General features: G+C 45.1%; 1 protein-coding gene across 3 annotated transcripts; it reads right to left on the bottom strand.

Moving 5' to 3' along the window:
* Positions 1–188: 188 nt before the first annotated feature.
* Positions 189–27,604, bottom strand: mmrn2a (multimerin 2a). 3 transcript variants are annotated; one of them, XM_040033948.1, is made up of 11 exons: positions 26,475–27,604; positions 15,992–16,114; positions 14,765–14,871; positions 13,528–13,608; positions 9,204–9,455; positions 4,990–5,414; positions 3,526–3,723; positions 2,956–3,420; positions 2,460–2,823; positions 1,836–2,300; positions 189–1,726 (listed from the first exon to the last, which is right to left on the bottom strand). In XM_040033948.1, exons 1-11 carry the CDS (start codon positions 26,870–26,872, stop codon positions 1,317–1,319), a joined length of 3,288 nt encoding a protein of 1,095 aa, XP_039889882.1. In that variant the 5' UTR covers positions 26,873–27,604; the 3' UTR covers positions 189–1,316. The 3 variants fall into 3 exon arrangements, with proteins under 3 accessions (XP_039889882.1, XP_039889883.1, XP_039889885.1); XM_040033949.1 differs by having other exon boundaries at positions 1,848–2,300; positions 26,475–27,602; XM_040033951.1 differs by lacking the exon at positions 26,475–27,604 and adding an exon at positions 16,235–17,041.
* Between the last annotated feature and the right edge of the window lie 183 nt (positions 27,605–27,787).

Below are 27,787 nucleotides of genomic sequence, written 5' to 3'. Positions count from 1 at the left end.
TCTGATTGGTCAGTAATTGAGCATTTTTAAGCTGGTATGAGCTCTCTGCTATAAGCCCCACCCATCACACGGGCGTGGCTTTCACTCAAGTCCGTCCAGACTTTCAGCGTCACGGCGTTGCACAGAGCTGAGGGTTTTCAGGAGAATGGCGTCGATTCTGTAGTTTTGACAGCAGAAGAAGAAAATCCTTTTTTTTGTCACATGTATGAAACCAGAGCTTTCCTGCTGAGCTCTGGTTTTAAAAACCTTCAAATAACCAAAACCTGCAACTGAATGTTAGAAACACGAGGCTGAGCTGTGCTCTCTGTTTTAGTCTAATGATTCAAAACACGAGCAAAGACTCATCGGGTCAAACCCTCCTTCAACTCCCAGAATCAACGCTGACAGGATACACGGGGCAAGTGTTGACAATTAAAAAAATAAATAAATAAAAGCATAAACTTCACATCCATGAAAACGAGGAGTTACTCTCCATATGAAGATCACACAGACGTCCGCCTTTTTTTCAGTAGAACCAAAAATGTAGTTTGGAGGCTTACTGCCACTTTATTAGGTACACCTAGAGCTGCTTTAATCCTTCACGACAGACATGACAAGGTTCTCATCCATGGTGACACGACATCATCACGACATCATCACTCAGCTGCTGCATCTGTGATGACACCCTCCCGCTCCTCCACATCTCAAAGCTGCTCTGTTAAACTGAGATCTGTGACTGTGGAGCCGCCTGAGTGAACTCTCTTTGTGACATCAGAGGACGGGCGTGGCCCTGATCACAGCAGCAGCAGGCTGAGCTCTGATGCAGGCAGGATGGATTAACTCTGACCATCTGACACTCACAGAGCAGGAAACGTTTCTCCATCCTCTGCTGTCCAGGTTTCTGTGTGAGCTGTAGCCTCAGCTTCCTGTTCTTAACACAGTAAGAACACTGTTCTTAGCACATTCACAGATGCTCTTCTGCAGAGCCCGGCTGTAACAAGTGACTTCCCGTTTCTTTGGCGTCTTTGGCTGATTAGATATTTACAGGAAGATGCACCTAATAAAGTGGCAGTGAGTGCATACTGTAGGTTTGAGAGGTTTAGATTTTTTCTTTTGCTTATTTCTAGCATATTCTTTTCCTCAGTGTTTTGCTGGAACCAAACTGGAACAAACTGGCCGTCACGCTAAATATGACATTTAAAAAAAACAGAATTCTTCTTCTGAGCTGAAATCACAACATCGGATTATTTCACTCCTCCTGGTCCTCTAAGCTGCCTTCATCCGTCCATTCATCCAACCAGTTCCTTCAGCTGTCAGCTGATTGGTCCACAGCGCTCTCAGGTGGTTGGGTAGAGCAGCAGACATGCGAACATGTTGTCCTCTGACTCCGCCCAGTCTCCTCCCCTCAGTTCCAGCCTCACCTCCTGCCCCTCCCTCAGCAGCAGGAGGCTGACCCCGGTAGCCGGCCCCTCCTTACTTACTTCCTGCCTCTGCAGAGGCACCCACGCTCCGCCCTTCTCCTCCTCCTCCCCCATGCTCCTTAGGACCACATGGGCGGGGCCTGGTCTCAGGTGCAAGGTGAGGACAAACAGGTAGATCCCATCCACTGGAACCGTGAAGGTACTGCCAGAGTAAAACTGACCCTGGGTCAAAGACGGCTCAAAAACAACAACGCCAGAGACGCTCTGAAGAGACCGAGCAACGAACAGCGGGGCGCGTTCTGATAGGCTGGCGGGGACGGGTTCACCTGGAGAGAAGAGGAGGGGACAATGGAAGAAGATGTAAAGAAAAAAACCAACAAACAAACAACTATTATCAATAAAACATTAAGACACTGTTGGGCAGCAGTGTGTTACCTGAAACCTCACCTGGTGACTCCCTCCTGCTGCGCCGCTTTCCTCCCCTCTCTGACTCCTCCCTCCGTCCTCCTTGCTTCTTCTTCTCTTTCTTCTTCAGCAGCTGCCACAGCTTATCCAGCTCCAGCGTGGCGTTGGATCTCGCCAGCACGTCGGCGTTGCTGAAGACGTTCTTGAACACCCCCAGGTGTTGCTCCAGCCCCTTTTTCAGCCAAGTCACCTCATTCATCACCGTGGCAGCCACACGTGAGACGTTGGGGCAGGAGCACGTTTTCTCCTCCAGCTGGGATAGCCTGCGCTCCACCTCCTCCACCTTCCTCTCCAGGTTCCATAGGTCACCGCCATCCCCGGGATGGAAGAGCATCTGCTGCTCCCTAGCAGGAAGTCCGTCGCCGCCGCCCCTCCTTGGGTCACCGGGCAACCAGGAGGGAGGCTGGTCTGCAGATGGCACCTCCTCTCTGCCTCCTGAGAACAGATGAGTCAAAAATGAGTTGAAGCAAAAACAGGAAGCAGCTTCTTAAAAGTACATTTTATTTAACATCCAGCAGGGGGCAACCCTGACAGAGTAGCTCATTCAAAATAAAAGCATCAGCCTGCAGCTGTCCCTTCACAGTAAAGGCGTACCCGTCTGGCCCTGCTTCAGCATGATGATTGTATGCTCGTGTTCTCTCAGCTGCTCCTGCAGGTGCCTCAGGTCCTCCTTCAGAGCCTGGACGGAGATGAAGTCAGCCTCCTCCTCCTCCTCGTCCTCGTGGTCCGGCCTCTCCTTCTCCCTCAGGCTGATCATCTTCAAGAAGTCGATCACCTCGTCTCCCAGCAACATCTTCAGTACCCTGCTGTGTCGGCTGGCGTCTTGGAGGAGGATGTTGAAGGTGGTGTCCAGCACCTTTATCTTGGCGTCCTGCTGTCTGTCTGCGTGCTTCAGGCCGGAGACTGAGGCATTCAGGTGGGTCAGGCCGAGGTCCAGAGTCCTGATCCTGCTCTGCTCCTGCAGGAGGAGGATGGAGAGGAAACAGAAACACAGAAAGCAGCCCGTTTAGAAACGCTGTGTGGACCTGTCTCCGGATCGTTATCAGCTGAAAGTCGTGTCTGCTCTTATTTACAGTTTCATTGCTCGTACCCTGTGGAGGCCAAGTTGGAGCGCCTTTACCGCCGGCTCCCAGTCGCTGCTCGTACCCCAATGCCCTCCCCTGCTGTTGTCGTCCAGAGCTAATCTGTTCTCATTGGCCAGCTCGGTCACGTTGGCCAAGTCCCTCTGCAAGATAGCCACGGTCGCCTGCAGGCTCTCACAGTTGCATTCGATGCGCGAGTTGTTCTTGCAGGCGTTCGGGATCGTCCACAGGCAGTCCATGTCCTCCTCAACATCGTCCAGTCGTTTAACCTGCTGGCTCAGCTTCCCCGCCAGCTCTTTTACATAATTCAGCACCTTCACTTTGGCGTCCTCCACCTCCAGCCCCGTCTCCATGAACACCACCTGGGTGCGCCGCGCCGTGTCGTTGATCTGCTTTTCCAGCTCCTTAACGTGCCGACTCAGCTGCTGGACGGCGCGCGATGTCACCGCCGCATCCTCCATCAGTGTGGTCACCTGCACGGGACACATTTCAGTTTCCTGTTTCAGTCCTGATTTTACTGTCAGAAAGCACACTCGTGCTGAACGTCAAGAACAAAGTCCTCATGTGTGCAGGCTCACCTTCACCGTGTTGTTGACCACCGTGTTGTCCAGCCGGTCGATGGCGTCCCACAGCTCTGAGGCGTCCGTGGGAGGCGGCAGCTGGTGTGGAGGGTTGGTGGGCGGATGGAGGTCGTCCTGATCCTGCTCATCCTCAGCCATCTCCCACTGGTCCAACTTCAGCCCTGTCAGCGTGGCGTTCATGGCCTGCAGGCTGACCTGAGATCAGCAACAGGAGTTATGAATAAATGTGTTTCATTGGCAACATATGAACAGACTGTACTTAAAAATGAGAGCTGCCCTGACTCTGGCTTCCTCTAACACCCTGAGGGTCCCACCAACACCAGCTAATGCTAGATTATAATGACCTATGTCACCGATCGGACCAACCACACAATGACAGGGAGGAAACATCAGCAATGATCTCAGGGAGGCAACTGCAGCTGTGCATCAACCTCAGGAGAAAGATCACTCAGACACCTGACAGTCTTCTTTGAAGTCAGGCCGTGCAAAACCCAAGAGCTCATACTCTACTGGCCTCAACTAGCATGTGAAAAGCTTGGAAAGGTTGCAGGAGAAAGCCTCTTCTCTCTAAAAGAAACATGGCAGCAGAGCTTTGGTTAGCAAAGCTGCATCAGAATGAAGCGCGAGCGCTCTGAAACCTCATTTCCTAACAGTTCGTGGAAACATTTGTACCCTGCACAAAAAACATGCGATTCATGCAACATGCACACCAGCCTGTGCAATCTGCATAAGCCCGCCCCCATTTCCTCTATATAACACATTTTCCTCCAGGTGAAGCAAAGACAGCAGTGATGATGTAAAAGACAAGCTTGCATCTCTAAGGCAGGAAAACAACGAGCTTGTTCGTTGTGTCCAAGAGGAATCAAGAAAAGGCACAACCGTCCAGACTGCATCCATCACAGGAACGATGGTTCAAGAACAAAAAAATAAAATTATGGAGGCACCGCATGTCATCTCCTCTGACACTGTGGCTCAGTCGAAAAAGAAAGTTTGGACAAAAGTAAGAAAGAAAAGAAGAAGAAAACAGCTGGAGACGACAAACTCCAGATTCTCCAGCATCCAGGGACCGTGCCAAAATATTAGGCCGTCAGTGATGACACCCAGGAATAACAGAAGTCATTTTTTTAAAAGAGAAGCTGGGCTGCTGCCCCCGCGACCCGGCATCGGATAAAGCGGATGAAGATGGATGGATGGATGGAGAAGCTGGGATGAGGAATACTGGAATATGTTTAAATTAAAAGTTTCATGGAGTCTTCTAACATTTTAGAGAACTGTAAATAATGACCAAAAGGATGAATCGTGGCCATTTTAAAGATGTTTAAATTCCCAGCCAGGCCTCAGTTTGTCATAATGTCATCATTTCTTTTCATTTTACATACTCCTGATTCATTATAAAGGTTTATATCGACATCACCATGAATCCTGTAAAGTGTTGGCATCTCGCCTCCCTCGTGCACTGACCTGCAGCGTCTTCTGCTGGCGTTTCAGCTTCACGTCGATGTCGGCCTTGAAGCTGGTGAGGTTGTAGTGCAGCATTACATGCTGCGAGTGCAGCCTCTTCTCCATCTCAGTCTGCTGCGCCTCCACCTGCCTCTTGACCTCCCCGATGTTCTGAATCACTTCATCTAATCTGGCGTCCAACCGCTCCTCCACCCCATCATCACGCTCCTCCTGAAGAGTCATCTGATGCCCCGCCCCCAGCTGGCTGCTCTTCAGCTGGGCCACATCATGGGCCAGGTCACCTACCCTCTGGCTCAGGTGTTCCAGTGAGTGGTTAAAGCGCTCCATGACCGGCTGCAGCTGGGACCACACCCGGTCCATCATGTAGGGGACAATAAGGGGAATAAGGGCACCAGGATATGGGAGAGGGGCGGCACTGAGGTCCTCTGGAAAAAATGAAAATGATGTTTTTAATGTATGGACATTTCAAAATTAAAGGAACCAAACGGTACAAAGGAAACTGCAGTTACACAGCTCAACGACTGTGTGGATTGTCCTGGAATAAGCTACTTGGTTAAACCTCTGAACAGAAAAGTCTCCACCTCATAGCTGTGCCTAGAAATTCATCCCACTAGAAGTCAAGAACAGAACTGCTGGAACATTAAACTGGAACCTGTGTATCTACTCTGAAACTGTATAAACTGTGTTGTGTGCTCAGGTCTGTTTTAATGTCACTGGTTTAATAAATGATGTAATGGTAAAAATGTCCAGTTTCTATCTTCACTGGTTTAAAAGCTGATTCAAAAACACGAGAACAGTCATGACCACATGAGGAGTTGTGGGCTGCAGCAGAAGTTTTGACCTGTTGGCGGCACTAGAAGAACGCAGGAACCTGACAGTAGGATATCAGCCGCTGGGAAACTCTGGACTTCTGAACCAGATTTCTGAAATAAAAATAGAACCCCGAGGGGCTATTCGCCCACTGCTGACAAAAACACACTCCCCCCTGTGAATCATGGCTCTCTGGGGAGCTAGACTGGATTGTTGTGCTCTGAAATGGAACCAGCTGAGGCTCCAGTCTGGGTTAAAAACACAGCAGAGCTCCAAAGGGAAGCAAACACACCTCAGACTGCTGCTGGGAGGATTCAGAGGATAGTCGCTGAGCTTTACAGCGCCTTGGGATGGTTTGATGAAAAGTGAACATGCAGACCTCAGGGCGCTGCCGGTCCTTCGGCTGGTCGGAGGCACCTCGGGGCCAAGAGGATCTGATTGTGTTGTTATTGTTATTCCTGGAGTCTGAAATAAATCCAACTGTGCTTACACTTCCTGCTCAGCGATCCCGAGAGGCTCTGAAGGACAGAACAGGCTGAGCCAAAGCCAGCCACAAACTGCTGCTGCAAGCATGAAAGCTGTGTTTCAGCAGACGCACGTCACATTACGATCACCTCCACTGGGCGGAAACACATATTTGGCTTATTCCGAGTTCAAATCCACGCTGCTTCTTTGGAAAGTTAGAAAAGTGCTCTTAATCTGAACCTGTTGATAGTCACCAGGTTTCCAGTAAAGCACTTAACAGTGGGGCTCAGGTTAGCGCTACACATGCTACACAAAGTGAGTTTCACAGAGGAAAAGGTGTTGGCCTTCAAACCAACGCTTCACTGGAAAAATGTCTTTAAAAAGGGCGAAATATGAATGTAACCCTGAACGAGTCCGAGCAGTGGATGCTAACAGATTAAAGGATTCGATTCTACGGCCGGTTTTGTGTGGAAGACTTTTTCCAGTCTGAGTTATTTTTCTACAATGTTGGGAATTGGAACACTTTGAAAGCCCCCCAGAAACCCTCATTTATTGGACAAACATTTAACCCTTTCATGCATGAATTATGACAACCTCAATCTGGATTCTTTTCTTAAGTATTTTTATTCATCTTTAGGCATGAAAATAGATTTCTTTACATGTCCACCAAGGTGAACAACACTGGCTGACCAGTGGGTGGCAGGGCATGGACACATCAGTGTCCAATGTAGTGGTTTATGTGCAAGTAAACCATCAACATGGACATAAATACAAGAAGACAGCCTTTGAATAGCTGTAGGCACCACTCTGTCTGAAAGGGTTAAATGCAACACTTTTGTTTTTGCTCCCATTTTTCATGAGCTGAGCTCAAAGATCTGAAACATTTTCTACAAACACAAAGACCCACGGCTCTCAGATATTGTTCACAAATCTGTCTAAATCTGTGTGAGTGAGCACTTCTCCTTTGCTGAGATAATCCCACCTCACAGGTGTGCCTCAGACTGCTCACACTAAAAGGCCACTCGGACATGTGCAGTTCGATCACACAGCACAACGCCACAGATGCCTCAACCTTTGAGGGATGTCTGCCGGAGCAGCGGCCATGAAATGAACGTTCGTTTCTCTACCATGAGCCGTCTCCAAAGGTGTTTCAGAGAATTTGGCAGTACATCCAACCGGCCTCACAACCACAGACCACGTGTAACCACACCAGCCCAGGACCTCCACTTCCAGCACGTTCACGTCCAGGATGGTCTGAGACCGGCCAACCGGACAGCTGCAGCAACAATCCGTTTGCACAAACTGTCAGAAACCGTCTCAGGGAAGCTCATCTGCATGCTCGTGTCCTCACCGAGGTCTGGACCCGACTGCAGTTCGTCGTCGTACAACGCTCACATTTCATGGCGTCTGGCACGTCCTGGTTTCACTGTTCAGGACGGATGGCAGACAGCGTATGGGCGGGCGGTTTGCTGATGTCAGCGTTGTGGACCGAGTGGGGTTCTGGTATGGGCAGGCGTCTGTTATGGACAACGAACACATTGCTGGCATTTTGAATCACAGAGATCGTGACACTGATGGTTGTGTCATTCATCCGCAACCATCACTCATGTTGCAGCACGATAATGCACAGCCCATATTACAAGGATCTGTACACAATTCCTGGAAGCTGCAAACTTCCCAGTTCATGCATGGCCAGCAGACTCACCGGACACGTCACCCATCAAGCATGTTTGGGGGGGGGGGCTTACAGGGTCTGGGTATGCTGGAAGCAAGGGTCCTCACATGTGAGGAATACAAGTGTGTGTGTGTGTGCTTGGCTTTGGAGATGCAGTCCAGACACAAAACCACCTGAAACACTCACTCTGATCATCATGACCCGTTTTCTTTAGCATATGGAGAGGTCAAAGGTCAGCTTACAGTGAGGTCACCTCAGGCTGCAGCTGCAGTCAGGAGAGAGGGAAAGAAATCACACGCTCTCCTGTCAGCTGCAGTGTTTCTATCTAATGATCGTCAGCGTGATTTACGGAGGCGAGCACAGGCGACTTCCTGTTTCGACAAAAGAGCATGTGTTACACTGAAGCGCTTCATTTCTTCTTCTTAAGAAGGTGAGACGTCACTTTAAGTTTATTAAAAGGAAAGCTTAATATGGCATAAGAAATGAACCCAAAATTACACAAAATATTGTGGACTGAAATAAAACTTGTTGTTTATCACTGGATGGTTTTATAAACATAAACTAAGGACTCGCTGTCTGTGCTTTCTACACCAGCACAGGAGGCTAAAGCTAACAGCTCCGTCACAGAGATGATTTTATAGATCAGCTGTTATTTTTCTCTGGACTGGAGGTTCTGAAACACTCATAAATGTTCCTCTCAGGATGATGTAGCTGGCTGGTCACTGAGGTCAAAGGTCAGAGAAAACAGAACTGTGGGAAACTGAGAGCTGGCCAATCCCAAACAAGCTGGAAGTGGGGGTGTGATGTCATAGGTGTGCTGGTCGGGTGACTCACACACACACACTGATGTATATGTAACGGAGGAACAAGCGGATTTCCTTCGGCGGAAGTGTGTGTGGGTGTTTATCAGCAATGGAAGATGTGCTCACGTCTTTATTTAAATAAAAGAATCAGGAACGCCAAAATAAAAGCCCTGACTTCATCATGCAGGCAGGTTGCAGTTCCTCCAATGTCCACCGGAGGCTCCAGCAGTGGAAGAGTCCCCATTAGTCAGAACAGTTTCCCCTCATAAGTTTTTAAGTGTCACCTGTTTAAATTATATTAAGGTTCAAAGTTTGGAGGGGCGTGGCCTCCTTGACTGACAGGTGGATGGTGACACTGCTAGTCGTCTGCTCGGCTTCACCTCAGCTAATTAGAGTCCCTGAACTGGACCTCTGGGTCGTGATTGGCTGTTGGAACCTTCTCAGTACAGACAGAAACTCACCTGGCGTTCGGTGTTCCTGCTGTGGGTGATCACGATCGAGGTGGTGGGGGTGTCGGTCGTGGTTGTGAGTGTTCGTCGCCTGGTATGATGTATGATGGCGTTTGTGGGCGTGTCCTGGCCCCGGGGTGGGCTGTGTGTCGTTGTCCTGGCTGCTTGGGTAGCTGGCATCATACAGCGTGCTGTCGGGCACTTGGTGGTCGTTCTGTTCGTGGTTCAGGTCTCCGCCCCGCTGCTGGGGCCGAGTATGAACAACTGAAACGTAAAAACAACAATCAGTGCGAGAAGCTGCAGAAAACGTTAAAAACTCAGACTGACGAATGTCTGAGATAATCGAGGTTAACCTAAAACACGCCCAGGAAAAGCAAACCTGGTGTGTATTCTTCTTTGGGAATACCGAACTGAAGGCAGACGGTGACGATACGAGCCTCACTGACCTAAACTAACACAGAGATGAACAGGAAGTCTTGCAGACCGGCTGTGAGAGAGACGAAGAGGCTGATGGGAAACAGGCTGATGTATTTGGGGATTTCTCCGCTGAGCTTCCGTCGTTTTTGTTTGAGCTCATTGTTGGAATCGCAGCGACAGCAGGAGCGCTGATCTCTGAGTCGGTGACCTGCAGGCCGGGTCGAAGGCATAAAATACATCAAAGCAGCTTCTGCGGCTGCAAAGGAAGACAGCGAGGAACACTGTCATCGTTTTCTCCTCTGAGGCTGCAGCACGTCTGAGGTCTTTGAGTTTGGTCCCATCTAAAAGTTTTGTTCATGAACATCTGACAACTCAGAAGAGTTAAAAACTTTTAATTCAGCAGGAACATCAGTTTGGCTGGATCAGATTCAGAGGAAGCCGGGGTGGATGGAAAGATGAAATATGTGACCAGCAAAACCTTTTTGGTGATTTTACGTTGCTTGGCTTATTTTGTGGGTCTGCAGGTGAATCTCTTTGTAATGGTTTGTCATTTTATTCTCCTTTCACATCCTGCTGTAGTCATTTTGCATCCCTTTGTGGCTGTTTGTCTTAAACCACAACAGTTTGTAGATCAGCCTTCCTGTGTGCTCTCTTTGCATCCATCTGGAGCGATTCGGTATCACACAGTGGTCGTTTTTACTTCACTTCATTATGTTGTGTCTCGTTATCATCGTTATTCCTCTGTAGAGTGTTCCTGGTCTTGCATTTCTTTCAGGTGCTTCCTTCAGGGAGCGGCACAGCAGGTCTGCCTCCATCCCACCCCCAGGATCCCCCCCAGCATCCCTCTGTAATCATTTCACATCCCCTTGATGTAGTTGAGGATCTGTGCCTCTTTTGTATGATTTTAAAATAATTTTCCATTCTTTTGTGCCCATTTTGCATCCCTCTGGTTGCATATGTTTGGTTCTATACGATTTCTTTTTCATCCGTCTGACTGCTGTCATCCTGAATGAACTCGATTCAGTTCGGAGAGTTTCTCCTTCAATTTCTTGAACTCTCTGCCTGCATCACCTCATTCATGCATCTAACCAGGAAGGTCTGAAACTTTATCTTCCTCAGCGATACTTTACCTCAGGTTGGCTGCAAACATTATCCTACTGGGAGCACTCATGTGTCTGCTTCCATATGATCTGCAGTGGACTAAAGAAACTAAAGAATAAGTACAGTAAGCGAATGTGAGTCGCTGTATTTGCGTCTTTGGACGGTTGAATAATTATTTTGGTCACTTTTAAGAAAAACCCCCAAAGATTTGTTTGGTTTAGCTTCTTAAGTGTGAACATTTGATACTTCTCGTTTCTCTGAATTTAATATTTTAGATATTTTTGGAGCTGAAGAAACTGATAACTGATGATTTAACCGATAGCTGCTGCTCTAAAACAAAACTGTAATCTCGTCTCATTTATCATTTTTAAGACCAGGGATTCATGGCTCAATTTGTTGTTTTAAAGTCTTGATCTCTTCTCTCTTTAAAAAGCTGGACACACGTGCATTAGCTTCCACTGCAGAGGCTACTACCGCACAAAGAATTTCATGTGATGCAGTGCTTGCAAGTGTTATGAGTGGATGACTCACGCTTGTTGTATTTGAAGGTGTTCCTGTTATTGTGTCCCATCGTGTTAGTGATTTAATTTCATCGACCCCAGCTCGCAGGAAGTGGGTTCAATCGTAGGCGCGGTGGGAGCGGACTGTACCGTGTGGAGGTGTGTGAGGAACGGCCTTTTTGTTTGTCTTTCTTTGTTAAATCGAGCCCGTAAAGGCCAAAGGTCTATTTCAGTCCCGTGTTTTTCCAACAACATCGACTGTTTTGATTCTCAGGGTTCTCAGTGCCGCACACGCTATAAATACTTCATGTACTCTGCATGTATCCTGCAGTAATGAAATTTCACAGTACGGCACCGAAGCTGAGAAAACTGTTGTTGTTACTTCCTGTTGAATCAAAAGCAGAACAAAGAGAATCAACCTGCTGCAGTTAGAAAACCGAAAAACAGCAGAACAACCAAAAACTTGCTCTCCTCGGTTCATTGACGTTCGTTTGAGTTTCTGCTGTTGCGCGCTCTTAAACTCCCTTTAACGTCTCTTTGTACTTATTTTGCATCCCTCTAGTCATTCAGTGTCCATTAGATGTTGTTGTTCATTCTTTTGTGGTAATTTCACATTCAGCCCTTTGATTATTTTGTTCGTCTTTAAAAATATCTATCATCATGCATTTCTCTGCGGTAAATTTGCCCTTTTATACACTCATGTTGTTATCCCTTTGTAGTCATTGCTTTTGCTTTGGTTGTTTAAAGTCATTAAGTTGTTCTGCATCATTCAGTACTTATTTTGCATCCTTTTGTGGGGTTTTTTGTTTAATTTTGGTCATTTTTGCACACCCTTGTAGTCAAATTTTTACTTTTCATGCATGCTTGTGGTCTTATTCCATCAGTTCATGGTCACTCTACATGTCTTAGTACTTATTTTGCATCCCACTGTAGTCATTTAGGGTGTATTTGATATTCTTTGGCATCTGTTTGTGATGGCCTTAGGTCACTGCAGCCAATGTTGTTTGAAATGTGTCCTGCATCAGGATCACCTCTGCCCACCTGTCCTGCACAATGCTTGGTCTTTTTGCACAACCAACTGTCATTGTTGCACTTTTCTACTGTCTGGTGTTGCACTGTTTTTGTTCTCCTTCACTGTGCACATGGTTGCAATGATGATAAAGCCACTTGACTTGACTTGCACTCTTCTCCTCTCCATCAGCTCACTCCAACTTGAATCTTCTCATCAGGCCAGTGTGACCTTTGACCTCTGAACAGTGTGTCTGTGGTTCCCAGATGACTCACTCTTTGTTTATATGTTGCGAATGTGGGAGTAGGGGGTGGGGTGGGAGGTGACCTTGGTACTGGCGCACCCACGCCCTCTTCTCCAGGGGAGAGGAGGGAACTTGACCTTTTGTCAATGTGAGCGGCGGTGGTTAAGCGCGGTGCTTCCTCACTTTGTTAGAACAGTAATGAGTCAGAGCGCAGCGTTAACGCAGAGAGTGAAGGTGAAACTCAAGAGCCAACCAATTTATTCTGAGCAAACACGAAGTCGAAAACCACCGCAAACAGAGACCAGCAGGTCAGCCAGAGGTCGCCGTAACCAGTTTTCCCCGGTGTGACCGCAGCAGCACCTCCTGCAGCTGGAGGCGGCTCCTCTAGCTGCGTTTTCTCAGCTTATTCTTCCTCCAGGTTTCTGAGGTCATCCTCACTGCAGGACCCCTCCTCCACCCTTTAATGACCAGATCTTTTCACTTGTTGTTCTTAATGAGTACATATCATTATTATTCCCTCTACCTGATCTTTTCTTTACACTTATTCATATTTATTCATTTTACTTTGCTTTTAATAATATGTTTATATTTCTGTGTATCTTTGTGTGATTTTCAATGATTTATGACTGGAGACTCATTTGGGTCATTTCCTGTTATTTTTAAATCTGTCATGTGACTGACGTAGCTTTGCATGATTCACAGTCCAGAGTAATCCTTCTTTCTCAGGTCCATGCATCATCAGTGCATCCTGTGTTTGAAACAAGCTGTCTAGCTCATCTCTCTTTTTCTGATTGGTCATTTTTAGGAAGCCTGCTGAGGGGCAGTACTTGTAAGCTTTTAAGAAGAGTTACTACAAACAGATCTGATAGAAAGCTGAGTTCTGGGTCTCGACTGTAAGTGGAAAAGTCTCAAATCGATCACCCTGAGGTGGAGTCTGATTGTTGACTCCATCGATGACCACTTCCTGTTTGTTATGACCAACGCACTGATTGGCTCGCTGTGGTTCTACAGTCTGAGACGTGAGTTACCTGAAGAGTCAAAAATGTTTCATTTCCAAGAGCGTACCTGGAGCCTTGACCTCTGATGTGCCTGCTTCAGATCGTCCAATCAGAGTCGAGCTTTCAGAATCCTGCCGAGGGCCTGAGACTGTTGGAGAAGAAACAAGCTGTAAAACTGCAGTTTAAACTAACAAAGACAGAGAGTCAGCTCAGAGACGGTCAATACAAATGATTGTATCCTGGAGGCAGCGGTCCGAGCTGAGACGCCCGCTCCTCCTCCTCTTCCCATAAACTCAGATTAAATCAGAGCTGACGTCCGAGCACAACGAGGGCTCAGAGCAGCAATAATAACAATAATAATAATAAACTGAGGCAGAGAATGAACGACTTTAATGTTTCTCTTCATGAGCTCCTGATTTGAGACTCAGTGATGGATTCATGAACTTGTGGCTTTGACTTTGTGCCTCAGATGCTGGAAACAGAAAAACACAGGCAGCAGCCGTCTCTGTTTTAGCCGGCTACGATCATGCAATAATGTGGCCTGTTTGTGGGGGAGCTGGGAGCTTTGAGAGACGACCGCTGATAAACTTTGAGCGTCACACAAACAGAAGCGAAGAGCAGAGGACGTCCTCCCGCAGATAAACACGGCTGTTCCCACACGCCGAGAAAATCTGGAACACATTAAGTTCCCGAGCAATACTAAAGCCCGCCTGTTCTTGGAAAAGTAAAAATAGACTCCAGTGGAGGGAAACCAGAACCAGGCGTCCATTTAGAGCAACTCTTAATATGCTCCATCCTCATCTCCTCTATTAAAACGAGCAGTTTATGAATAACCGCGGCTGCTTTCAGGCTCACTGTGGCCGTCGGGATCAAACTCACTAAACATAAATATTAATAAATATGTTTACATCATAAATACAAAAGGATTTCTACCATTGAAAGGACAATAATATAAATAAAACACATTTTCATACGTTATTCCCTGAATATGTTATTCAGGCTGTTTCTGTTCACTTGTTTCTGATTTTGGAACCACATTAAAGTGCAGTGGATAAATGTAATCAGGCTGCTTTTAACCCAAACAAACCAGAGCAGATTTTCGCCAGCGAGTGCAGACCCGGCGCCACCTAAAGGCCAAAACAGGAAGGGCACCAAACAGGACAGGAACGCTTAAGGTGGACTTTTAATGGATAACTCTCTGATGTCAGTCTGAGCGTTTGTGCTACAACCTGCGCAACACTGAAGTCTGCTTCACAAAAACATCCTTAACGCGGACTCGAGTGACGGTGATGCTGCTGACTCACCTGTGTCCTCGCAGTTGTGTCCTCCGTGTCCCGGACAGCAGCGCCACAGCAGAGCGGTTACGATCTTCTGCTGCTGCCTGTAAATCGGCCGTGTGGACAGCTTGTACCTGCACACGAACACACACACAAACACACTGTGGTTACCGCTGCTCGGCCTCTATAGAAGCATTCACCTTCAGCAAAGACGTCACGTCTGTGGGCGGGTTGACTCCCAAAGTTTAAGGTTTATTCTGACTCTGAACTTTCAGATTCAGGATTTTGAGACAGGAAAACATGAGAAATATGAAACATCAAGCTGGACCCAGGTCAGTGAAGGGATAAAAACATGCTTTCTACTGTCTACTAAAGTTACACTGAAAACACACATCAAAGTAGTTTGAAGATGATGATTAGTGACAGGAGGCTTTTAGATCTGATGCCACTGTCACCAAGCACTTTGGTGACAGAAGGAAGACAGGATACAGACATGCTGTGGAAGAGAGACAGAGATTAATAACAAGAGACAGAATAAATGCATGAACTAGTTTTTCAGTGTCACTCTGAGACAGGATATTTCTAACTTTAGAGATGTTGCACAAATGGAAGAAAGCAGTCTTACATATTTGTTTAATATGTGCGTTGAAGGACATGTCCTGGTCAAAAATGACTCCAAGGTTCCTCACAGTGTTACTGGAGGCCAAGGTAATGCCATCCAGAGCAAGAATCTGCTTAGATACCATATTTCTAAGATTTTCAGGGCCGAGTACAATAACCTCAGTTTGATCTGAATTAAGAAGCAGAAAGTTAGCGGCCATCCAGGTCTTTATGTCTTTAAGACATTCCTGCAGTTTAACTAATTGGTGTGTGTTATCTGGCTTCATGGACAGATAGAGCTGGGTGTCATCTGCATAGTAGTGTAAATGTATGCTATGTCTTCTAATGATGCTGCCTAAGGGAAGCATGTATAATGTAAACAGAATTGGTCCTAGCACTGAACCCTGTGGAACTCCAAAATTAACCTCAGTGTGTGAAGAGGACTCTCCATTTACATGCACAAACTGGAGTCTATTAGATAGATATATATCATATCTACATATTAAACAGATTTGGAAGTTACTGAGCAAAGATCAATGCATTTTACACTCACGATGTTATAGAAACCTCACGATCCCCAATGAGTAAAACTAAAATGATCAACGAATGAGTCACAGTCTTCTTCAGCTGAAGCCACGAACCAAAGACACTCACATGGTCAGGTGACAGTCGGGCGTCCCGCTCGGACATGGACTCTGAGACTTGATGGTGTACTTCTCTGTTCCACACATAACTGCCATCGTTTGCACATGGTTATGCACGAACGGACACCAGTTCCTACACACACACACACACACACACACACACACACAGAGTCAGGATGTAGTGTGATATGTCCACAGTTTTCCTGCTAAGAAAAAATGTTAGTGCTCCTTTAAGAACAAGAAGAAAGATTACATATTTGTGTGTAACTCGGTCTAACTGCCTCTGCTGTATGTGCACAGACGTGTAGTCGGCTCCTCTTAAAGGCCGGTTGTGAGCCAGGAAAACCCCAGATGTCCACAGCGTTACAGGAAGATGGAAACACACACACAGTTTGTTGTTCTGTATTCCTGTTTGGGGTCAGAGGTCAAAGACTGTGCCCTCTTCTCAGTGGCCACCAACACTCAGCTTCAAGGAAAAGCCCTCTTCCACTCTCTGAAGAGTAATCAACCATGAAAACCACAGAATAAGAATAAAAACGTGAGCCGAGTCCAAAAATGCAGATTTAGTTTATGTTTTTATTGTGAGACAACGGTGAATGTAATAGTAACACCAGAATAACTAAAAACTATGTTTTTAGTCATTATGTTAATTTGGCATCCCTTTATGAATATTTTTGCTCCAAGACATTTTTCATGGTTTTTAATTTAGCATCATTTTTTAAATGCTTCTTGTTCCTTTGCAGTTGCTTCGTGTTATCCTGATACCTCTGTAATTATTTTGCATCCCTTTTCTAAATGTCCTCTCTCTTTTCGGTTGTTCTGACGTGGTTTTCATCTCTTTGGGATCTGATCACTAAAGTTTTGATTCTTTTTTTGTTTTTGTGAAAAGACACAAGGCTCGTCTTTGGGTTTGTTTTAATCCCTGATCCCACCTGATGAAGACCCTGGAGCGGCTGGTCCTGGCTCATCTTCAGCGCCTGGTGAGCTCATCACTGGACCCACTTCAGTTTGCCTACCAGCCTGGCATTGGAGCGGATGATGCCGTCATTCACCTCCTACATCGTTCCCTCGCTCACCTGGAGACCGCTGGGAGCACTGTGAGGATCATGTTCTTTGATTTCTCCAGTGCCTTCAACACTATTCTTCCCTCGGTCCTGAAGGACAAGCTGGAGAACTCTGGAGTGGACCATCACCTCACTACCTGGATCCTGGACTACCTCACCGACCGACCACAGTATGTGAGGGCTCAGGGCTGTGTGCCAGACAGGGTCGTCTGCAGTACAGGGGCCCCACAGGGAACGGTTCCGGCTCCGTTCCTCTTCACCATCTACACTGCAGACGTCTCCCACAACTCCACCCAGTGCTTCCTGCAGAAGTTCTCTGATGACTCTGCAATAGTCGGCCTCATCACTGATGGAGACGACAAGGATACAGAGGTCTGACCCAAGGCTTTGTGGACTGGTGCCAGCTGAACTACCTCCAGATCAACGCCAGTAAAACCAAGGAGCTGGTGGTAGACTTCCACAGGCACAAACATCCTCCACTGCAACCACTGAACATCCAAGGTATGGACATCGAGGCTGTGGACAGCTACAGGTACCTTGGTGTTCATCTGAACAACAAACTGGACTGGACTCATAACTCAGACGCCCTCTACAGGAAAGGGCAGAGCAGGCTGTACCTGCTGCGGAGACTCAGGTCGTTTGGAGTGGAGGGCCCACTCCTGAAGACCTTCTATGACTCTGTGGTGGCCTCAGCTATCTTTACCACTGTGGTCTGCTGGGGTGGCAGCATCTCTGCCGGGGACAGGAAGAGACTGAACAGGCTGATCCGCAGGGCCAGCTCTGTTCTGCCCTCTGGACCCAGTGGAGGTGGTGAGTGACAGGAGAACGGTGGCTAAGCTGTCATCCCTGTTGGACAACATCTCCAACCTCATGCAGCAGACTCTGACAGCACTGAGCAGCTCCTTCAGTGGCTGCAGCACCCACGGTGTGGGACGGACAGATTTCACAGGTCTTTCCTTCCCCACTGCTGTCAGACTCCACAACATGGTCTCTGTAGATGACCACACATGTGCAGACAGACACACACAAACAAACTGTCTCCCTGATCTGCAATATTACCAAGTGCAGTCTAAGGAGCTTGGAAAGAAAAGCGTCTGGACTTCTTTAAGTTGCTTGAAGACGTTTCACCTCTCATCCGAGAAGCTTCTTCAGTTCTAAGGTCAAATGGTGGAGAGTCCCAGATTTAAACCTAGTGGGAGTTTCCCCCCCAAGAGGGACAATGGACCCCCTAATGCTCCTCTACCTAATCACATGAGCCAAGGTGTGAAACTGGGTGTGGGTCACAATCAACCAGAGTTTCGGGTGAGTTCATTGTGAAACCTGGCCCCACCCTATCATGTGATTTCCTGAGGTCAGATGGCCCAGGATGTGACTGAGAAAAGATCTCAAAACTGGATTATAGATTACAGACGGTGTCGTAAACCACCGCCTCTGTTCAAAGATGGTCGCTCACAGTGGACATAAATGGCTTCTTTTACTCCTCTTTCAAACCATCTGTCCTCTCTGTCCAAAATGTGAACATTGGCATCCTAAAGGACAAAGGTCAATCTTTCGAGGATGCCAATGTTCACATTTTGGACAGAGAGGACAGACGGTTTGAAAGAGGAGTAAAAGAGGCCATTTATGTCCAGTTTAAGTCCCGTTTAAAAGAAAAACGTAATCCTGCTGAGGCTTTCAGTCACGAGTACAGGATGTGTAGAAAGGAGCAGTCACAGCATGAAGCCCGAGAACGGCGTCAGTTTGTGTGACTGCAGAGAGAGAGCGTCCACAGTTTACTGGTCGACTGAACGCTGAAGCAAACAGCTGCTCTGTGTGTGTGTGTCTGTTTATCTCGGGACTTCCTGTCTGTTGACTCTGGCGAACGGTGGCACCAGCAGCTCTCAGAGTTCGTATTTTCACGTTTCACGACCTCGTCTGTGCTCCTGGACGCGAGTCTTAGACAAACACGACTCCCTGTTTTGATGCACGAGGCCTCTGAAGCCTCCACAGTTGCATCCCGGGAGGGGGGGTGCATCTTGTAGTGATTTTCCATCATTTTCTCGTAACTTTGACTCGTTTGCGGTTGTCCCCCCCCCCCCGCCTGTCAGCCATTGTGCATCCATTCGTAAATGTTCTGATCCTTCCCGTGGCTGTTTCCCTTTAAAGGGCATTTCTTCACTCCTTCATCTTTTAAAGTTCCAGCCTTGTGGTCATTGTGCATCCTCTTTTTAAATGTTTGACATCTCCTTGTGGTTTTTGTGTGTTTCACATTCATGCTGTTCTCCTTTGTGGATCATTTAAATCGATGTCCTCGGGGTCTTCGGGGTTTCTCGTTGCACCTTAAAGAATGTTGAGATAAGGTTTAATTTGATAGGCTAACCTGGTCCATTTTATTTCAGGAGCATGTGACAATCCTCCCCTCTGTAGCTGAACTTTTACTCAACAATCTGTCCTCACAGTGTGAGTAATTCAATACAGGAAGTCTCCCCTCATCCTGCTGCTGAGCCTGAACAACGAAACACACACTTTCAAACAAATAAAGCAGAAACACACACACACCTCGCAGATCGACTCCAGGCTAAACTGAAACACAAATGCATGAGCAAGCTGGAGGAGCAGATTAGGAAGCTTGTGGACTACAATGAGACAACACAGCAGCACAAAAGAGTTGACCACAAAGACACAAAAACATCCAAAAACAAAGTAACTGCAAAAAGAGCAAAAATCTCTGTAATTGGGGGGAGTGTGGCTCCTCTGTGGGATGCTGGGGGCCCGTCTGTGCTCGCTGCACGCTGGGTCGTCGTGTTATTTCCAGGAAACTAAGCTGTTAAACGTCTTTCGTGCACAGGTGAGTGTGAGACAGTGCAACAACATCAGAGAGCAACTCTTTAATCTCCACCTCCAGCTCCATTTGACCCGTCAGACTGAACTCGGGGCTCCGCACCACATGATGCAGGCTAATCTCGTCATTTATCCTGAGAAAACTCCTCAAATGTGCGAGCAGAGCGAGAGCCTGCAGGTCTGAGAGTGAAGTGGAAACTCCTCCGACTCATTTCAACACTTTATCTTCACAAACATGAGCCGCTGCAACAAAGTGAAACTAAATGAGGGGATTTTGTTTTTGTTGGATTGCAGAGAAGCTGTTTAGATGGATGTTTGACTCATGCCAGGAATTACTTCTGTGATGAATGACTGTAATTTCCTATAGTTGAGAGCAGACGATATTTTCCTAGAACACATTTCGAAATTTGTGCTTGAACTTGTAGCAGGAGAGCGAAGGATGACGGGAATGAGTGTTCACAGAAGAAATGAGAGATAAAGAGATTTGAGCTCTTTTTACATCTTTTACTTTTCACGTTGTAGACCTTTGAACAACTTTTAGTAACCATCTTGCATCTGTTTATAGAGCTTTTGTGTTTCTTTGTGGTCATTTTGCATCCCTGTGCCCATTCAGCGTCCCTTGGCCTCTGAGTCTGTTCATTTTGGATAATTCTAGTAATTTCTTTAACACTTGTCGTGATCAGACAAGATCGTTCCGTTGTGATCATTTAATGTCTGCCAACAATAACACTTGTTGCTCTTGTCACTATTTGGCATCCCTTTGGGATTTTGTGGAAATTATTTTTCTAATCTTTGTACCTATTGTGCACCAATTTAGCAATATTTGGTGTCCCTTTGATCACTTCGCATCCTTGTACCTGTTTAATATACCTGCATATTAAAGTCATTTTTCTGTCCTTTTTGTGGACATTCTGAATCCCTGTGCCTGTATTTTGGGTCCATTTTCTCCTCCTTTGCACTCATTTTGTATACTATTGTGGTCACTTTGTATATTTATAGTCATTTTACATAATATTAGTGGCTTTTCTTCTGTCATTTTATTCATTAATCTATTTAGCGTCCGCCTTTGAAGTCACTGTGTGTCGCCACTCTGGACATTTTTGAAATGAAATTTATTTTTCGGTCAACAACAACAACAACAACAACAGATTATAATTTTACATAAAAGTACTCAATCAAACAGTAACCAAAAAAGGAATAGGCTGAAGCCTTGTGGCTTATAATTATCCTGTCCTTTACCCCCATACGAATCAAATCCTTAGCCAGGAAATAAATAGCATTGATAAATAAGTTACATAACAGTTTGAAAAGAAATCAATGATAAATCAAGAAATTAAATCAACACAAAATTATTCATCAAACCAAATTTCTATAACCTTGTATGATACAAATTTTTAAATTCTTCCTGAAAAATGACAAAGAAAAACACATCTTCAGTTCATCATTAAGTCCATTCCATAATTTCACTCTCATAACTGACACACATCTATACTTAACATTGAAATACCTAAAGTGAGAACCAAACACATAAGACCCCCTCAAATCATATTTTCCATCTCTTAGTTTAAACATACTTAAAATACAAATTGGAACATTCTTTGTCATCACTCGATATATAATTTCTAAAGTTTTAGAATATATAATGTCCATGAATTTTAACATAGATTATCCTACAAAAGACTGGTTGGTTGACTCCCTATATCCAACTTTATTTATTATTCTAATAGCTCTTTTTTGCAATTTAAATATTGAATCCAAATATGTTTTCTATGTGTTCCTCTTTCCACACAATAGGTCATATAAGGCAAACAAATATACAATAAATCAAGGCAGTTCTTATTCAAAGAATCTCTTGTTTTATAAAGAATAGAAACAGACTTGGATAATTTCCGTTTCACATGTTCTATGTGGGGCTTCCAACAAAGTTTATCATCAATAATTACTCCTAAAAATTTTGTCTCATATACTCTTTCAATTTCAACATTATTTAAATTCAATTTTACTTTAATATTACTTTTACTACCTCCAAATAACATAAATTTTGTTTTACTTTCACTCAATGATAGTTTATTTAATACAAACCATCTATTTAATTACATGAGTTCTGTTTCCACTGTTTTCCGTAATTTCTTTATGTCCTATCAGCAAACACCACATATTTTAAAGTTTCACTGGCTGTACAAATATCATTTATATAAAGTAAAAATAACTTAGGTCCCAAAACAGATCCTTGCAGAACTCCACAAGTTACTTTTCTAAGTTTAGATTTCATGTTATTAATACTCACATATTGGAACCTATTATTCAAGTAACTATTTAACCAAAATTGTGCAACACCTCTTTACCTTTCACACTTCTGTAAAAGTAACGAATGATCTATCGTATCGAAGGCTTTACGTAAATCAATGAACACCTATTCTGAACTGTTTTTCATCCACAGCCGTTGCAATATTTTCAATAAATTCCATCACAGCTAGAGATGTTGAACGATTTCTTCTGAAGCCATACTGATGATCATTCAATAAATCATATTTATCAATAACGGAACCTAGTTTGTTTGCAAATAGTTTTTCAAGAATCTTCAAAAATTGAGGCAGTAAAGATACCAATCTGTTTATCACCAGTTTTATATAATGGGATCCCTTTGGTGATTCATCATTCATTCTGGTAATTTATTTCTCATCATTAGACCTGTGGTTAACTTTGGGCCACATTCCATCTCTTTGCACAAACTTTCGTCCCTTTGTCGTTATTTTCTACTATTTCGTTTTCTATTAGCCTTTTCCCTCATTTTGCATCCCTTTTCATGTCTTGCGCATCTCTTTTTTAACAAATGCTTCCATTTTCAGTTACCTGGTGTCTCTTTGTGATCATGTTACACCTTCATAGTATTTTTTTTCCTGTCATTTGGTTTTTATTTTCCATCCTCTTGAGATTTTGTCTCTACTTGTGATCATTTTCCATCTTTCAAGTTATTTTGTGTCTCCATGCAGTTATTAATAATTATTGTTGCATTATTAATAACAGCATTTTGTAATAGTTTTACTCGTTCCTGGCTGTCATCCTATCAGCTTATTAAGCTGTTTGGGTTTTTTTGTCGGCAACAGATGTTACAGTGTGTTTTTGAACTTTTAAGAGGAGCACTGACATGTTCAGTGTGAGTCAGCCTGAAGAGATTTGGGCTTTTCCAACACAAACATCCAGTCAGTGGGTTTAATTTCACTCTGTCAGTCATTTTCTAAGGAGGAGGTGTCACTGTGTTTTAAACATCGTGGACCAAACATCCTCAAATCTGCTCGGCATCACAGCTGTGGTCTGTCAAACCACCGCGTTTAGCTGTGTGCGCATTTGTTTTGGTGAGCGTACAAGATCAAGATCTTAGCGTTTCCGAGGAAGAGTCATCCCGAGAGACACGGAGGAAAACAAGCCGAGGCCGCTGAGGTTCCTGCTGCAGGCCGAGAGTTCAGGTTCATATCTGAAGGCTGTTTGTGAAAGTGCCTCGATCTGAATAACGAGGCTGCAGGAGGTCAGGACGGATATGTCATAACACCACACAGAGCTCACTCTCAGCAACGTGAATTTTGGAAGATGCGAAGGCTTCATCCTGCTGAGATCAGGAGGGTCTGCAGTCAGTTTAATGAAAATGTGGCTGCCGACGGTGCTGGATGAACCGGCGGTGCTCTCCTGAGACTTTGTGCACACTTTAAATAAGCACGATGAATATTAAATTATGTTTTGCACCCATCAGCATGTGCAGCTCAGACATGTGACCGTGGTGGAAGATACAAGCCTGATCTCATCATCTTCAGCCCTCAAACACTTTAAACTTCTCATCCTGCACCATTATTTTTATACCAGATTGACACACCTGCGTGATCATCGATTACAGCGCTGACGATGAGGAGGACATGTTATCTGAACGCTGATGACAGTCACCTGGAGGCATGCGCACATAAAGCACACAAAGAGAAAGAATTAAAATATCTGAGCGCGCTCAGTCCATTTTCTCCCGCAGACACATAATTTCAAAATTCTATAACAAGAGGACAGCCGAAAAGCACAGCATGCATCTACACACAGCACTGTGCAACAGTCTTCCCATGTAAACACATGGAGCAGTTTAGCTTGGAAGTAAATATTTGATATGACCAAGATTCAAAAAACATTTCTCAGGTGTGAGGACTGGACTGAAAATGGGTGAAAAAGCAGCCAATGTCCAAAGAAGAACTTTGGAAGAGCTTCAGGAAGCCGGAGAACTGAGACAGGAAGGAAGTCCGAGTTCTTGGAAGTAAACTGTCAAGAAACGAGGGCCAGCTCAAGACTTTTGCACAGTGTAGTATCTTGTTCAAATAACGTCAAAGGGTTAAAGAAAAAGAAGAAAAAACAGAGAGCTCACCTTGTTAAGAGAAAATGTAAATAAAAAAACTGAATAAAATACAATAAAGTGTTTATTTCAAGGTCTGAATGTTCCTGCAGCACGTCTGCAGTTTCGAGCTGATCTTTCTTAAAGGACCTGAAAACGTCGGCAGCCTCAACATGAAGGAATCAAAAACTATCCGTTCACCTTTGACCTCTGATGAAAATGTACACAGTCAGCTGCCCTCCGACTCCGTGAGGAAAGGAGCTGTTATCATTACAGCACAAAGAGCTCTGCCTGTGTCATTAAAGCAGCGTTGTGGTGATGGGGGCTGATGGGGGCACTTAAAGAGCTAATAGAGGGTTGTTTTGCTGAGAGCCCGGGGGATCGTTTTATCTGGGAATCTGTACGACGGATGTGGGTCGGAATAATGACCGAGGCCTCTGAGCGTACTCCAAAAACAAAAAAAAGTCACCCTTTTGGAGATTTAATCCTCTTATTTAGTCTGTCAGTCTCAGCTCCAACAAACACGTTCCACATCTCAGCGTCCACTCCACTTAAGACATCATGAAATGTGACTGAAGGAAAAACAAACACTGTAAGATAATCCTCACTGTCAGAGAGTCCTCCCTTATATAACTGTTGTCTTTTAGAAAATACTCTAAAAGTGAACGCAAAGGCATTTCAAACGAGACACAAAACTACCAACAGGGGGATGCTAAATGGCCCCAAGAAAGTTGTAAAATAACTGAAAAGCTGCTTAAATGTGCACACAAGAAAGAAAATCTACAAATTCAAAAACAAACCAAGTAAAATAATGATAAAATGTCACAGTTACTCCAAAAGGACCTGGAAGTACAGCCAAATGTGTAAAATGAAGAAGGGGAGACAAAATGAGCATCAAAGAGGAAAAATGTCAAGTTAACAAAAAGTCAAGCAGACATGAAGTAACATCGCAACAGAAGAAATGAATGAATGTCAAAGAGGTGATTCAAAATAATTAAACTGAACCCATAAAATGACCTTAAATACAAGTGCTGCAAAAGGATCAAGTGAATCTATAAAATGACCTCAAAGAGAAGCCAAACCAAACGGGACACAAAATGTTCACAAAATGGGAAGAAAACAAACAAACAACAAAATCAGGACAGGGAGGCATAAATAAGAAAACTACCACACATCAGATGGATGCAAAGACACCACAATCACAAGCAAAGTAAAAGAGGGATGCAAAATGATGACAAAGCCATTAGAAACCAAAGTGATGACATGCAGAATTAGACAGGAGATGTTTACTCAAGTCCAAAGATACGAGAGATTAATGTGTCCACAGACTCTGTCTCATATCTGAACTACACTTTGTTGGTGGGACTCTGAATAAAGGACTTCTTTCACCATCAGCTGGAGCACAGGCTTTAAGGGGACATGAATCATGCATGTGTTTGCAGCCTGTTAAAATTATGCTGGCATGACAGAGTCAACAGGGCAAAGCTGTTTCTCAACTTTACACCTATCACAAAGAGCCGATGAATAGGAGGCCCTGCACATGAAGAAGATGCAGATCAGCGTGTGAGGTCCAGAGCGGTGAGCTTGTCTGAACATGCCGACAAAACAAACTGCAGAACAGCCACAAAGTCAAAGACAAAGAGCTTCTCCTTGAAAACTTAGCGTGCTCACTGTGAGTCCACAGCCCTAACCAAAGATTATCTTAAGCTTCATCTGAATCAGAGGACGCCTCTTCCAAAGTCACAGCCTTCAGTGCCACAGCCGCTCTCATTGTTCCTGATGTTCCACAGGAAACAAGAGCAGGAAATGTTATCCCAACCAGACGTCTTATTTCTGAGCACATCGACACAAACGCTGATTCAAGCCTCGCGCTAACGTGTTGTGACCCAACACCAAAGAGAGGTGGATTTATTCTACCCTAGAACAGGATGCAAAATTACCACACAAACTCAAAATAAACAAAATGATATGTTACAAAAACAACAGGGGATGCAAAATGAGCACAAAGTGGTGCAGCTCACAAATAAGGGGGTTGCAAAATAAAGATTAAACCATGAAGGAGTAGAAATGAACAGATGTTCCAGAACTATGAAAACAAAAAGCAGAAATGCCAAATAAATAATAGGATCCAAAATAATCAAAAAAAACTTCACAGCAACAAAAAGTTTCACTGAAACAAAAAAACATTTTTTCTATGAAATTATTTTTCTTTTGCAGAGTGAGGAGGCAGTGGTTTGTGGACTCACCCGGATCGGGCCGGATTGCTCCCCGTCTCTCCCAGTGGGCTGGTCTCGGTCGTCCTGGGATGAGGGGGGAACACTCCTCCTCCTCCTCCTCCTCCTCCCAGCTCCCCTTCCTCCTCCTCCACCTCGGGGTCTCGTGCTCTCACCTCGCAGTGAGCGCTCACCAGTAATCCCAGCACCAGCACCAGTTCTCCCACTGCCGTCATGTCTGCATCTGTGTGGCTCACGTGCCAGCCGGTTTTAAACAGCTGGAGGAGAGAGAAGGAGGAGGGGAGGGAGGAGGTCACGCCTCCTGTTTCCTCTGCAGGAGGAAAGGGTTTGGTCACGTTTCCCCTCCTCCTCCGACCGGGTCCAGCTCTGTGTTTATAACGGATCAATAAATGTGATCGACACTCATTCATGCAGTAAACTTCCTGTTTTTTCGTAGGTTTGATCTTTTGTGCAGTTTATTTTTCACGTCTCTTTGGTTCCTTTTCACGGTGGTCCCGTGTTTTTTGGACCCCCCGTGGTTCCTGCTGCCTTTCGCCTCAGTGTTCAGTGTTTTCAGCATCGCTTTGGAGACATTTTCAGTTCATTTAATGTTTTCTGAACATTTTTTTGCCCTTTTCTTTTTGTGAGTGAAAAGCTTTCTGCATTTGTAGCATTTTGGATTTATTTACCTGCTTTATTAAATACTTTGAGGTACTTTATGTCTTTGAGCCGCTCGATAAAAGGCTTCAGTGGGCGTTGTGCCTGTTGTTGCTGCTCTCTGTGTGAACACGGTACGGACAGTTTCACCTCCTTGTTGACTCCATTAAGATTCCTTCACTGACTCAGGGTCTGTGCTTGTGCAGAGTGATAAGAGGAGGGGAAATCCACCCGCCTCCTTCCTTTCTGTTTGTGCTGCAGCTGCTGTGAGTGTTCGACCTGAACGTGAGGACATTTTCTTTGAGCAGCTCCTTCAGGCCAAAGATTTTCATTTTTATCCAGACTCAAGCCGAACGTCCCTCCGTCTCTGTCCTGGTCTGTTTAAAACTTTGCTCCTCTTAAACTTTAGTTTGTGTGCAGTACCCAGCTGTGGCAGCAGAGGTCGCTGTTCCCGCAGCAGGACACAGGGCACTGCTGTGCACCTGTTTTATGCACATTTTTAGACAAAACTAAAATACAGAGAAATTTAAAAGAACTAAAGTCTTGATCTTGGCTGAGATGTAGAAACTAAAACTCGATTTTTATTTTCATGATTTTCTGTTTAATTCAGTTTGGATTTGAAACAAACTCTACTTTAAAATCTACTTTTGTAGAAGCTGATTTTATTGGGATTTTTATTCGAGGTATGG

This window comes from Simochromis diagramma, unplaced genomic scaffold (genome assembly GCF_900408965.1).
Source record: "Simochromis diagramma unplaced genomic scaffold, fSimDia1.1 OVJJ01000176.1, whole genome shotgun sequence".
In the NCBI taxonomy this organism is placed as follows: Eukaryota; Metazoa; Chordata; class Actinopteri; order Cichliformes; family Cichlidae; genus Simochromis; species Simochromis diagramma.
This window is presented reverse-complemented; position numbering and strand designations above follow the sequence as displayed.

Coding starts and splice junctions, on each gene's coding strand:
- mmrn2a (XM_040033948.1), bottom strand. CDS start 26,872: ATGAATGAGTGTCGATCACATTTATTGATCCGTTATAAACACAGAGCT. Junction 2,301..2,459: donor GCTGAAGCAGGGCCAGACGG/GTACGCCTTTAC, acceptor ATCTGTTCTCAG/GAGGCAGAGAGGAGGTGCCA. Junction 1,727..1,835: donor GTCACCAGGTGAGGTTTCAG/GTAACACACTGC, acceptor TCTTCTCTCCAG/GTGAACCCGTCCCCGCCAGC.